The 14,369-nt window shown below is 38.3% G+C and overlaps 1 protein-coding gene across 1 annotated transcript in view; it reads right to left on the bottom strand.

Moving 5' to 3' along the window:
* The window catches only part of DNAH3 (dynein axonemal heavy chain 3), a 63,984-nt gene that overhangs the window by 9,857 nt on the left and 39,758 nt on the right, over positions 1-14,369 (bottom strand). The window contains exons 40-53 of the mRNA XM_054842854.1: positions 13,037-13,166; positions 12,293-12,529; positions 11,813-11,916; positions 10,473-10,767; positions 9,849-10,028; positions 8,801-8,924; positions 8,548-8,704; positions 7,469-7,612; positions 6,195-6,861; positions 5,915-6,080; positions 5,373-5,589; positions 4,227-4,409; positions 3,129-3,327; positions 69-2,210 (exon numbers count right to left, since the gene is read on the bottom strand). Of these exons, the coding sequence (XP_054698829.1) occupies positions 69-2,210; positions 3,129-3,327; positions 4,227-4,409; positions 5,373-5,589; positions 5,915-6,080; positions 6,195-6,861; positions 7,469-7,612; positions 8,548-8,704; positions 8,801-8,924; positions 9,849-10,028; positions 10,473-10,767; positions 11,813-11,916; positions 12,293-12,529; positions 13,037-13,166 (4,945 nt within the window). The remainder of the gene's footprint in view (positions 1-68; positions 2,211-3,128; positions 3,328-4,226; positions 4,410-5,372; positions 5,590-5,914; positions 6,081-6,194; positions 6,862-7,468; positions 7,613-8,547; positions 8,705-8,800; positions 8,925-9,848; positions 10,029-10,472; positions 10,768-11,812; positions 11,917-12,292; positions 12,530-13,036; positions 13,167-14,369) is intronic.

Raw genomic sequence — 14,369 nt, 5'->3', positions numbered from 1 at the left:
ATTATCAGTTTAGTCACACTCAGTGACATTTAGCCAGATAAAAAAAGATTTTTTAATACCAATCTCACCTGCCATAGGATCAGCACCTGGTGATAATACAAAAATCAAAGGAGCACAACAATTTGAATCACTGTAGCTTTTTCCAAGATCAAAAGTAGGTGGTTCAATAAATGTTCTCCCCATATTTTCCACAATGAACTCCTGCACTGCTGGAATAATTTTGTCAGGTCTCAAACATCTGAGAATAACCAAGCGATCTAACCCCAGCAGCATGCTCCATGCATCTGGGAAGGCTTCTTCATGGGGTCTTACAGAGTCATATATTAGTTTCCACTTCGACAAATTCTCTCTTACATGTTCCATTAGTCCGTGGAAGTTTGTCAGACGAGATGCACGTACGAGCTCAGCCCACGATTTGTCAGACAGCCAATCTGGAGCTGGATTGGGGTAAGGATTATCAAGAGCAATGCCTCCCGTCAGTAGGAAACGCCAAACCTCATCATCTATTTGGTCTTTTCCCTTCATAATGCCTACTGTCAGAAGGAAGGAGAATAACAGCTTATGCTTTTCAAACAGTGAATGACAGACATTATTATAGATGCTTATTGTGAAATGCTCAGTTATATTTTCAATTCTCTTTTCCAGATCTTCACTCTTTTTGCTTTTAGCAATAGATTGAACATATAGGTTAATGAACCAAATCAATGAATACTGGTACACAGGTTCAATGTTTGCCAGATCAGAGATGCAGAAGAAGACAATGGCTGAATGAACAGCAACTGGTTTATAGCCCATTCGAGTAGAATCTATTTCCATCTCAGTTACAGAGGCAATTTTTTGCTTTTCAGAGATTTCTTCAGATAAGTCTTTCGATGAAGACAAAATATTAATTGCTGTTTCATCTTCTAAGATGTTTCCTTCTGAACTGGAAAGGACTTCCAGGATTTTATCTTCTATTTCCTTTAGTTGTTTCTTGTTGGCTGCGCTTTCTATGATCAGTTTATTTTTCTTTTCTTCTAGCTCAGGCTTTTCTTCTGCAGCTACAATTCCAAGAAGTTGGTCCTGAAGACCCAAAGGTGTAATCATGAAGTTGAGCAGACAAACTTTCACAGCCACTTCAGGAAGATAATGAGGATTTCTTAAGCGGGTTGTTATGTAAAACCTGAAATCTCTGGAATATTCAATTATATTTTCCCCTAATTTCATATATTCTACTCCTTGTTGTTTGAATGTTAGCTTTAATAAAATGGGTTCTATGAAAGCATCTAGTTCTTCCCCAATATTTTCTAGCAAGACTGGTGTTCCAAGCTGAATAGCATTTTCTAATGTCCTCACATAATGTGTGTCAGATAATTTGATAACTGACAGCTTGTTAGTTTTCTCCATATTTTTTACCCACTTGTTAGCTTGCCTTTGAGGATCTATCATTAAAGCCCATCTTCTTGAGTTAGAAACAATTATGCCATTGTCAATGGAAAAAGAATCAATTGGCAATCCAGCAATCTGCCATGCATGGATTTTGACTGGATTCCCTAATGTATTACTTAAGCTAAAATCACTGGAGCATGGGATGTTCTTTTCACTGCACAGCAGCTGCCATTGCTTTTGACATTTTAGACGGTAATCTACAGTAAAGGCACCCAAATAAGCCACAGTTCCTGATGACAACAACACATCTCCTATAAGGTCTCTGTACCGGATTCCTAATAATCGTGCAGCTTCTGTCCACCTATCTTTTTCTCCACCAAGACCACTAATTAACTGTTCAGCTCTCACAAGCTTTTGTGAGCAGAGTTCAATATTATTTTCTAATTCTCTCTTCCGGTCATTCATATTGTCAAACTCATCATTCAAAGCTTGGAGGCGATCAACTACCTCCTTAAGTTCTGCTTGCTTTGTTTTTAGCTTCTGCATTTGAATGTCCAGTAATCCTTCTGCATCTCTCAAACGTTCGCGCTTTGGGGCAACCACTTTTGCAACACGGTCGTATACTTCCATGGCTCGCACCCACTTGCATAGTCCTTCACAGGCAGATGAGACATTTTTTATCACAGCTGGCTGAAAATCTGGATGATCGATAAACCTCTCTCTAATTCTCTTCATTACAGCGGGAGGAATATTATCCTTGTCATACACCTTTAAGCTCTCAAGGAATTTCAGATCTCCAAGAATTTTTCTAGATGGTCCCCAGTAGTCTTCTAGCATTTTACCTATATTGCAAATAATACTGAAATCAGGCTTAAAACGTGCATGTTCAAACTGAAGAAATACTTGAAACATACTCTGAGGAATTAACATAAATGATTTTGCAACAGAATTTTACTATGCAACCACTGTGAACTAGTTTGGGAAAGTCATTATCTAAAGAAATTCAGACAGGAACTTCAGCATCACTAACCTATGTCATATTTATTAATTACGTATTAATTCTAAATCAACCAAGCAAAATAAGGGAAACAAATTACTATACAGTCTTTCTTAGCATAGTTTGTTAGATAAATCAGTAAATATTGAAAGCATTCCTTCCTAATCTAAGACAGACAGTTTTGGATGAAAGACATTTATAGAATTCTTATTTTCAATTATGAAGGGTTGAACTGTGGGGGCACAAGGTAGAAAAAAAGTGAAAGAAAAAGGTCTCTTCCCTTTCCTACCTCACAAATCCTGTGCAATCCCACAATAGCAACATAACCCACACAGAAAGAGCTTGTTGGAGTAATCACCTATGGCAGGGGTATAGCTAGAATTCTGTCTCCCAGTATAACATAGAGTTTGGTAGCAGGGATTAGAGGGGAAAATAGAGGTGAATGGTGCACAGCACAGCTCCAGCTCCCAGAGTTCCTCAAGGCAAGGCAAATCTCACGACTGGGTCAAAGTAAGCTGAAGTGATGACTTTGTGCTGGTGACTGGGATCGTATTTACAAAGCTTGTACGACAGTGCCAAGCAAATGCAGTATGTTAGAGCGGCAAGAGCAGCTCTTAGCTATTCAGTGTAGTTTTAAGTCATTGCTAGGCAAAATGCATTTTTAGTGCACATGGCTGCATCCACGCCAGAAGCACTTCACTAGTAGAACACAGCAGTACCCCAAGCATTCCTAAGGCAGGGATAACAAATACCATATCATTACCACTGCCACTTGGATCAGGCTTTCTCTCTGGTTTAGTTCCCTTCATGACACAGATACTCTCCATGACGAGCTTAACAGGACCAGGTGGATTCTGCATGGATTTCACAAGAGAGATGTCTGAAGGATTCAGGGTATCAAGAGCTGCCAGTGCTGCCTCCAAAGCTGGCATGGCCTCAGCAAGGTCTCCTTCACATTCATCCTGTTAAGACATTGGGCAGAAGCCTGTAAACCTTCATACGATGGTCTGCAACCTGGTTACCCTGTGCCAGCACAGCCTCAGAGAACCTTCTCTGCTTATAAGTACCTAATAAAAAGACTTTTCACAACACTGTATTTCTTGGAGAAAAAACTACTTTCACGATTTGGCTGCACAGTTTAAAGAGGAAGGGTTTGTAGAGAAATTAGTAACTTCCATAAGCTGAATTGTTAGCTGAAAAAGCCAGACAAGCTTTCAAGATCAAAGTCTCTCTGGTCTGACAAGGAGATTTAAAATCCAGGTTAGATACAGTTGTTCTTAGTTAAATCTTACAGTGCTGATCAGGTAAAAATATATATACTGTGTAGTTTAAATTCTTTATTAAGTACTCAGATGTCAGTAATTATCTATCTTTCCTATCCCTGACATTTCCAGCTAGTTACAAAAAAAAATATTGAGGAATTCTTCAGCTTCCCACGGGAAATTCTATGCTACAGACGTCTGGCTATGGCAATATTTCTTAGGTTATGCCTAATAGGGCTCCATGCAGCGCTATGCCAAATTACATCAGCTAACTCCAAACGAACTGTCTCTGGGCCTGGAAACAGCATAACCTTATTACTCAATCTGTTGAGAAGGAAAAAATATTAGTACAGAAATAAGAGCTATACATCTCTTGGGATGTGAACTAGAAAGGGAAGTTATGCAGTACTGTGAGATACAGTCATACTCCAAACAGCCAAAATTTACCTTGTTTATATTAGGAACATCTCATTCATCATCTCTTGCAACCTTATTACTTTAAGAGCTTGGATCATACCATTAACACATCATCACAACTCCCATTTACTTGGAAAGACTTGGAACCTGTCATGCTACAGGCTGAAGCCCTTGAACACTACCTTAATAGCTTTAGCAACGGCTGCTGCTTCGTTAGCCTCTTTTTCATCTGCTGACACTAGTTCCTTCTTTGCATCTACTTCAGCTGTTTCCTTTTCGATCTGGATCATCATTTTGTCCGTTTCTGCAGAAGTTCGGATCAGTTCAGGCTGAAGGGCAGTCAGTTCTTTCTGCATCTCTGCAACCTGATGAACATAACAGGAAATCAAGAAGAAATTTGTCTAAACATTGCATGCCTTTCACATCTTGATGTCTTAGGAAGAAAGATCAGAAGACACTATATTAATACAATCTAAACAGGGACATTTGATCTAAATAACTATTAAAATAGTTCTCTACCCTATTTTTACTAAGAGTTATTTTATTTAGCTGAATAGATTTTAAAAAGGATTTTTTTTTTTTATCATCCATGCAATACACTTGCTTTTTAATGATTCACTTAGTTTCACTAATGAGAAATAAATTGATGAATTGTATTTTTTTCTTCACAGTCAGTTTCAGTTTACGGAACCCCAAATAATCCTTTATTTCATGGGTGGAAAACAAAATCCAAAAGAAACTTGGAAGGAAACACAGAATTAGTGACAGCAACAGCTGCAAACTGGATGTTCTTCTTTACCCAGTAAGTATCAGGAAGCCCCCCTACTTTGCATCTTGGAAAGATCAATCCCTGGATGAGACGGGTTGAAAAAGGGGGTTATCTCCCTGGAACCTGATCCGTTTCCTCCTGGGAATCTACTGGGGAATTAATGTTTATTGTTGTCTTACAACATTCTTCAACTTCTCCCCTATTTTGAAAAGGGAAGATAGGTACCAGGATGCTGAGGCATGGATTCTCCGTATAAGGTTTTGAGAAAATAATGAAATTTGTAAGGTTTATTCCTTCCACATTTAATGAGTACGATCATTTTCATTTAGCTTTCTATTAAATGCTATAATCTGAATTTACATACCACAATTTCTTAAAATGACTAAGCAGACATCTAACTTTGCCTGCTGGCTTTCTATACAAAATTATCAATAGCATCATGAACATAGTGAAGAGGGAATTTAATAAGTTTTATTTTTATAAGTTTTAATCAGCTTATACAGGCCCCATACTAAAGTATGTATGTGGCACATATTCAGTATTTGCATCTGAAACTTACTTGTGAAGATGCAAAGTCAAGTTTTTGAAGTCCCACAAGATAACGAGTTCTCATCATGTCAACTTCTTGCCTTTTGCTATTCAGCAGAGTCTTAAAGGTAAGAATCAATTCTAGGTATGAAGTTGGTGTCACATAGTTGTGTCTTCGCAGTACAGTGTAATAGCTGATGGAGAGCTCTCTCACACTTTCTTGGAAATACTGGCACATTGACACAACCCTAGAGAAAATTTTTCCACATTACTATGAAAATACAATCTGTCTTTATGTTAAGTATGAGGAAATTACTCTAAGCTTATGAAATTATATTAGTGTTAGCAAAGGCAGAATCGGTTTTTCCCCTTATAAGAAATATTTTAGACTCCTTTCAAAGAGTGGCCTCATTTTCAGAAACATCAGATACATATATCTAGGTGTCTTTGACTTGCACTGAAATGCCAGCGTTGGCTTAGCTTTGTCCATTTTTATGATCAAGTATGTTGGGGGCACAAGGGGGAGGGGAATGAATATTTGCTTCATATGTTTCTTGACAGATAAACTCATACTCTTTTCTAATGTCATCTTCAAGTTCAACATCCTCTAAAAACTTGTTAGCAACCATTTCCAAAGCATCTGTAGGCCAGGTTTGGAACCAATCAATGGTGCAGCAGTTTATCAGTGAAGGGAACATCCGTAATCGATTCCGAAATGCATCTCCAATAGGACTCACGGCTAGGATATAAAAAATAAAAATAATCGCAATTGTTACCTAAGTGCGTTTGCAGTCAGGAAGCAGAAAAAACTAAGCCTAAGAAAAAACATTTTAATAACACATTGTATACAGACCTAAGACAATATGCAAATTTTTCTTCACCCTTTCAATAAAGAAATTGTACATAGCAAGGGGAGTGGCTTCAATTTTCCTGTTCTCCATCCTTGCTGCACCTTGCATTTTCTCTACAATTTCAGCTTTCTCATCTGTTGCAAAGATATTAGGCACATCACCGGTATTTAAAAGCACGTTGATATCTTCTACAAATGCTTCATCCTTTATTTGATTATCACAGAACAAAAAGGACACATTGTTGTTACCAACACCTGCTTTCAGCATGACTCGTTTCACATCTTCTTTCCATTCACTGATTCCATAGGACTTCGTAATTTCAATTTGAAAGAGTTCAAAGGTATTCATGTAGGTGGCAAGCTTGGTAGCACTTTGTCGACCACTCCCGCCAACCCCCACCAACAACAGATGTCCGTTATCCTGTTTCAATACCCTGCATATCCTTGAGATATGCTCAATAGCAAACTTGAACATGACTAAGGACATTGGTGCTTTGCTGATATTGTTGTATTCCTCAAGGTAGTATTCCATCACGGTTGTCAGTTGCTTTAAGTCTGTGATTTCATCATACACTTTTACATTACTGTCCGGCTTCAAATAGTCTCCGAAGAACAGGCTGCGAATATTATCATCAGAGATTTCTCCAGTAGGTGAGAGATGACTCAGTACCTAAAGACAAGAATCAACAGATAATTTAAGAATTAGAGAATTATTTTCCTTAAAGTCATAATCATTCTTATCTACATGATAACAACACTGTGGGAAGGACTGTTTTCCAGCTATTCTAGTTATTACCTTAGTCTGGAAAAAAAACCAAAACCAAACCACAAAAAACCCCACCTAAATGGGGAATATGCTGTAGGTTGACATACAAGTTTCCACACATACATACTTCACAGGGAGATTTTGCTGTCAAATACAGGACAAGTTCCCAAAAGGCTTCTCAGAAAAGTACCCACTACTCCCATTGGCTCATCCAAACATTAACTTAAGCAAAAGCACAGATAACTATTGTGTAAGACATTTATTCCAGACAGTCCTCACCCCAACACAGAATCCTTCTGAAGTTATGAATCATTCTGATATGAAGTAATTTGTATTAACTTGACTAAGAATATGCATAACACTCAATACTGAACAGAAGACCATCCATACTTTTTAAATGCACCGATCGAAATAATTTCAAATGTGTCCAATACTAATGTATCTCAATGTCTAAGTATTTCTGAAAAAGCATCAGTCTCATTCTTGGTCCCAGCACATTACCCAAAAATACCTTATTAAAGCTCTGCTTGAAGCTATTTGATGTTGTCTCTTGTACCATCTGAAAGAATACCTTCCTGTCTTCCTCATCAACTAAGCGGTCATAGAAAACTCGGTAAACCTCGTGAATCCAAAGTCTGATCAGTTTATCTCCATCCTGAAAATGTAAATACAAGAAAACGGGTAAACATAGCTCCAGCAGGATTTGTTTAAAAACAAAAGGACAGAAATGTCCATCTGGACCCTGCTATATCTTACACTGAACTCAGTGGGAATCTTTCAATTCCAAGCCATTCAGCACGTGGCTCAGCATCTGCTAACTTAACTGGCTTCCTCAGGTAGTTACCAACTTGTCCTTCCTGCCAATATAAACTGGGACTCATGTCAAAGCATTTTTCTCTACTGTATCAAACCTCCCCACCCTTCCAACACAAAGTAAAGAAAATATCTTTCAAAGATATGGCTTATAGGCTCTAACCCAAGCCTTGCCTAAAAACTGTTGCTGGCTAAGATTTCCCCTGAATAGCCTGTAGATGTTTTGTCCTGTTTCTGCACCAAAAAAATTCCCCCAACAGAAATAAAACTTTTAATACTCATTTAACCTGACATTTTACTGAAAATGGATGAAAAAAGTAGAAGGCTGAAAATCACATACATCTATCAGAATTCATTTGTAGTTTGTGACAACAGGCAAACTCAAGGCTAAATTATTCAGTCTTGTTCCCTGATGAGCTTGCCATTTATAGAAGAGAGATACTGAGTCTTTTCCCATGTTTCTTTTGTATATTTAGTTGGCAAGTTCAAGAGGAGGGACTGTCTGACTTGATGTATGGGCCTTAACAGATGGGCCTTGGACCTCTGGGCCCAACTGGAATACACGTGAAGAATATTAACAAAAATGACACCTCTCTCCTTCAGAGACAGACAGAAAAGAGACAGCAAGGTATTCAGGGACTATCCTGATTTTAAACCTTGTAAATCTATTGAAATCACAGCTCATGTATTTTGAGATATTTACTTACTGATATTATAAAAATAATTTACTTTTTCCATTGCTCTTTCTAACAACAACATAATTAAGCTACAACTTACTTGCAAATGAGTGTGTGGACAGAGCAGCACTCCTTTAATAACCCTGGAAAAATCCCGTAGATTAAAGACATAGTGGGATTTTGAAGGAGTTGGGAGAAAATTATCAACCGCCATTTTATAAATCACCATTGTCGCTTGGACCATCATCTTACCCAGCCTTAAGAAGGAAAAAAAAGAGATACAATTTTAACTTCTGCAGATAAATCGCAGGAGAAAAGATGACAAAGGTGTTACAGGAAGTATATCACATTACCTTAGAAACACAGGCTCAAAGCCTTTGCTGAAGTGCCAATCAGCAACTGCAGTAAAAATCTTGGTTAATATGTCATCATCAAAAGAACAGATAGATACAATATTCAAGTGCCGTGTGAAGCGTCCTGTAATAAAGAAAAAAAGATGCAGAAAGATTTAGGAATGTCCAAACATTTTTCTACCTTGCAGCTAGCATATTCTAGGATTGACTGTCACTCAGACAACAACATCTGAATCTGGCTCCAGCTCCATGACTTTGTTTCTGGTAAGATTCTGCCCTAGCAGTGATGGTTTATGTTTTGTATCAGCATTTCACTTAGAATAACCATTTTCAATATGAAAAACATGAATCTCCATTACAATAAGGCCACTATTCTTGTTATCAGCTTTCATCTAAAAAAAAAAAAAGTATTGGTCTATACACTAGTAAATTTTACAAATTTAGCTGTATCAGAATAGTTATTTTAATAAAGCCTCCTCAGCTTCATACAGTTATACCTGTATCAGAGTGTTTATACGAAGCAAAGTAGTATAAAGTGCCTTAGAACAGCGTAGCTGTAGCTACATTAGAACTTTTACTGACATAACTTTTTCATTAGAAAATATAACCTCCCTTACAGTGATATGACAGGAATCATGGACTTGCAGGCAACATGCTTGTAAGTAAATGCAGACAGCCTATCTTAGCAGCAGGAGATACAATTTCAGAAGAGAATTGCCAGAAAGACTTGGCAAGATCTATTCCCTCCCTTTTCCAAATAACAGAAAATTGAAAAAGTGTCCGATTCTCTAATTTTAGGATTATTTTCATCATTCATAGTTTAATCAACATTAAAAACCTTGTTTCTAATGTTGATTAAACTCCCCCTGGAAAAGGTACAGATCTGACCTTGAGCATACAGACTTCTATTTGGAATGACCCAGCCAGCGAATGCATCTGTAGGTTTCCCAGTAACAAACAAATGGAGAATTTGTAATCAGCAAAACTGAGCCTGCCTCTTCACTTCAGAAAATGAGATAGCTACTTGCCATTGCAATATATTTCCTACCTGTGATATCATTCCTGCCTCCCCCAGGTGGGCCCATAGCTGAAACAAGCAGCACATCTATGATATTAATCTTGGATGTATCTTTCTTATCATACCAGTGACCATGATCAATCCATTGTCTGAGAAGCTCAATAGGTGGCTGGGCTCCGTACACTTCCTTTGCAGGCATGTTTAGGTCATCTGTGGAGAACACAGACGTTGGATAAGAATACCTCAGGGTTTAGGAATTACAGTTTTCTTTCGAAGCTACGAAGAAAAGAAATAACTGAGCTAGAGGTAGAAAAAGGTTTTGTCTTGTTATTCTTGCTTCCCATTAAACTAACCAGAATCAAATGACATTATACTTCGCAGGCATACTTAGAGGCAACCCTTTAACTTAGTGTGGTTGGTGATTTTGGTTTATTGTACTTCGTGTCACCCTGCAACACTATGAACTATTCTGAAGACCACCACCACTTAAACAGTTAGAAATCTTTCTGCAGGGGGCACTGCTAATCCTTCTTTGGATGCCTGGAAAAAGCCAAAGAGCACTGAGGTAATCCAAAATTACTGCTCTCAGTGAGTCACTTCCTTTGCCTAAAGCCAGAATTAAAATGATATAAAACCCCTGAATAACAGTCTTACCCACAAATATTATAGCTTTTTTCCCCAAAGGAGGTCCAAATAATCCTTTCCTTCTTCTGTCCAGCTTGGACATAATAAATTCCTGGGTTTGGTTAGCAGAGGTTCTTGCAGAGAAGTTGATGAAGCTTGGGATGTATTTTTGCTTTGGAAGTTGTAGTAGAAAATTATTTGTTATAGCTGATTTTCCAGTGCCAGTGGGACCCACAAAAAGCAAAGGGACATTATGCTCCACATATGTTTTAAGAAAAAACATTTGTCTGGCAGTTTCCATTGTTGGAATGATCAGGTCAGATACCTGTTACACAGGAAAGTCAAATAGCACATGAAAATCAAACATCTGATACCTTAATCAACACGAGTATTTGCAAGCAGCTACAGGAAGCTTGTAGCACAAATGCATTTTTAAAAATTCTTTTCTCTGAAAACCTAGGCTATAACAAGGTTTTGGTACATGGTATGGCCCCATTTCTTGTTCAGTGTTTATACAGTAAATAGCACAACTAGTATATCTATATTATAGTTTATAGACACTATATAAAGCCCAGAAGAGAACTGGAGGGTTAAGTATGGCTTAATTCTGTCCCCCTACTGAAGCAGTGCTATGGACATTTTTTTTCTCTTCCTCATCTTCCACTTACCATTAGCAGCTGTGCACTAGATAGCAAGGAAAGATTTTAGACAGCAGAATGAAATGAAATCTGACATCTCTTGTACTTAATAGACAAGGCAGTTGCAACTACAATGGAATGAAAAGCTGAACAAACATCACTTAAGTTATGTTGACATTTCATCTGCAGAACAGGTACTTCCTGCCGATCTCTGCTATGCTACACTTCTCTTGACTTCACAGCTGCCGTTCAAAATGTGAGTGCCCCTACTTGGAAATTGGGGGGATCCAGGACTCTTAACACTGCTCTCCATATCCCAAAGAAGTAGTGAGTCTCTTTGCTTACTTTCTCCAATTAATTCATACCACAATATCACAATATCAACCACAGAAAACAAAAAGGAAGGAATGGAAATTCAGGCTTTGGCTTTTTCCTACCATGATTTCCCCAACATCAGATGCTATTACAGAGACAAAAGCAGAACCAAAAATTTTAACCACCAGCCAACCTCAGAGCTCCACATTCACCTGCAGTGCTGAACTTTCAATATTGATAGTACCAGAATTAACACATAAGCATGAAAAGGAGCCTACAGAGATTAATGAAATGTTGCAGACCAAACATTAAACAGCCTAATATAGCAGAATCAGAGCGGGCTAAGGTAGTTGATTTACACCTCTAAATCATTTAGTCAAATAATTATTTTCTAGAATGAAAGATATCAACATGAACCTTAGCCCCTGGGGAGATAACTTGCTCTTCTTTTGTGACGTACTCCGTCCACATGTTCCACTGCCCACTGCCATGCTTGTAAAAATAGAAGTCATAAACACTCCCTGTTAATTGAAACACACAATGTAAAAAACCCACCAATTAAAGAATAAAAACAATCGTCAATCATTTTAGTGTGAGACGTCCAACACTGAGATAACAAAGGCTTTCTAGTATATGAGATACCCTCACCCTGCCGCTGCCATCATCACCAAATTACTTTAGGTCAGATTCAGCTACATTGTTTGAGTACAACATGAGGCATATGTTACTCCTGGTTAAAAGAGCCAGGAAAGAACACCCAACTGTGCAGCCCAAGGCTTGGCAGACGGTGGCTCTGCTGCAGACTTAACATCTGCCAGGCACTCTATTCTCCCTTAAAGCGCCGACTTTTCTTACCACTTTATAAAAGGCCAGGCAAGTACAGTTATGAACAAGCACCTTTTTCTGGGAAGATATTGTTTCTGGTAAGCTTCACACTTTTAGGGCGTGGGCTTTCATCATTCATTCCCATTAGCAAGTTGCGGTAAAACAAATCAAATTTCTTTCTGCTGTCTGCATCGATGATCCCACCAACTGTCCAAACCAAAGCAAAAAGGAAAAGCCCCTGCAGCCACAAGATGATCTGCTGACTAGACATGCCTTCCTTCTCCTCTTCCTCAGATTGCTTTATTTCATCTAAAACATATATTTTGAATTTTAGTTAAATGCCAGTAATAACCATAAATCCCAATCCAAAATGCATTTTTGCAAAAGTGTTCCAAGACAAACTTAGAGCATTGTCTTCAGTGGAACAAAGCCAATCTACAGAGCGAGGATACTGTCTGTGTAAAATACTGTTTACAAATAAAAATAAATGTGAAGAAAAAATACTGACAAAGGGTCCTAATTTTTTTCTTCAGATGCTAGCTAACAGCAAGCAAAACACATGGAATACACTCACAAGATCATGTTCCATTTTGTAATGACAAATGTAATGACAAATATCCAAATGTGAAAGTTGTGTATGCTAGTCAAAGAACTATTATTAATACTGATCAGCGAGAAAGAACTTGTGTTATATGATCTCAACAGTAAGGAATTCCTTTGGTATTTCCTTGCATCTAATAACCTGCACCTTGTCATGGGACACAACAGGAAAAAAAGAAAAATTGAAATAAAAAGAATAAGGCGTAGGGTACTTACCAAGCAGACAAGTATAGAGTTTCATCAAGCTGTAACTCAGATGAATAGAGGACGTTTGTACAATGGCTTTGCAATGAAGGTGAATAAAGTCTAAACAGGGCTGGACTAGCCACATAAACATGTCATTGACCTACCAGGAGAAAAGGAAATGGCTTTAAAACAATGCAGGAGTTGCCACATTTCCCACTGTCCCTCAATTCTCTCTCAGTAAATCATAAGGCATCAGAAATTCTCCAAGCTGGCCAAGGGGAGATCAGGAAAGGACCTGTGTGAGGCAGTACTTAGGCAATCAAAGCCACACAGTCATTATCTGACGGTGAAAACAAGTTGCTTCTACCACAGGTAAGTTTTCAGCGGGAATTTTATTACCCAGTTACTAATGCAGACACAAGAGCAGCAGCTCAGCCTAGGGAGACCGCTGCTTTGCTTAGGCACCCACAAAACAATTCCAATAGAAACAGAGATAAGGGCTTCATCCTCCCTTGAAAAGGACAGGCCCCTGCTGAGGGCCCAGCACAGACACTGTGCCACAGCAGAAATTCCAGAAAGCTGGACCTGACTGGTACCTGCAGGAATGCCACAGCACGCAGGCACATAATGACCATGGCTGGCGTATCTGCTCCAAGCAGGAAAACAGGAGAGGAATCACGACCTAGCCTTTTCCCAGGGACTAGTACACAAGGAGATGCACTAAAGGATCATACTATCTGCTGGTTAAGGAATAAGTATTTTGCTTTGATGAACTATGAAAATTGTCAATAAAGAGCTCTTCTAGTCTTAGTACTTCTTTTTAATTTGGTCTCAATTTCCAGCAAAAACTCAAAGGGGGTCTTGTCAAATCACACAGAGTTTTCTCCAGCTCCGATCCTATTGTGGACAGATGTTATTCTGATTCTTTTACTAGATTTTAATGCCCAATAAAAGGGAATTTTAATTTTGGTAAGATTAAAAGCTGATTCCCACCAACATTGTAGATGCAAATAAAAGTAGGTGAAGATATAGTACAATACACAACGCAAAGCTCTCATTCATGCAAGCAATTCAGTATACTAAAGACTATTTAGCAAGGGTTCATGAGATGACTATGGTTTTGAAGATCAAGCTGTTAATGATAATATTATTACAAGCATTTCTCAAGCTTAACTCTAGATGTCTTAGACAGAAGAAGGATGAGTTCAAAACATTCGAGTCTTCCAGTTTTTTCCCACATTGCATTTCTAATACCCATGGCATCTCCAGCTCTCTGGCACTTTCCTTGCAATGACATTTGACATTCATCACTACAAAATAATTTACAACAGCCTCTAGGAGACCTGGGACCCTCTAAATCATG

The sequence above is a fragment of the Grus americana genome, chromosome 15 (genome assembly GCF_028858705.1).
Source record: "Grus americana isolate bGruAme1 chromosome 15, bGruAme1.mat, whole genome shotgun sequence".
Taxonomy (NCBI): domain Eukaryota; kingdom Metazoa; phylum Chordata; class Aves; order Gruiformes; family Gruidae; genus Grus; species Grus americana.
Note: the sequence above shows the minus strand (reverse complement) of the source record. Positions and strands in the feature narration are given on the sequence as shown.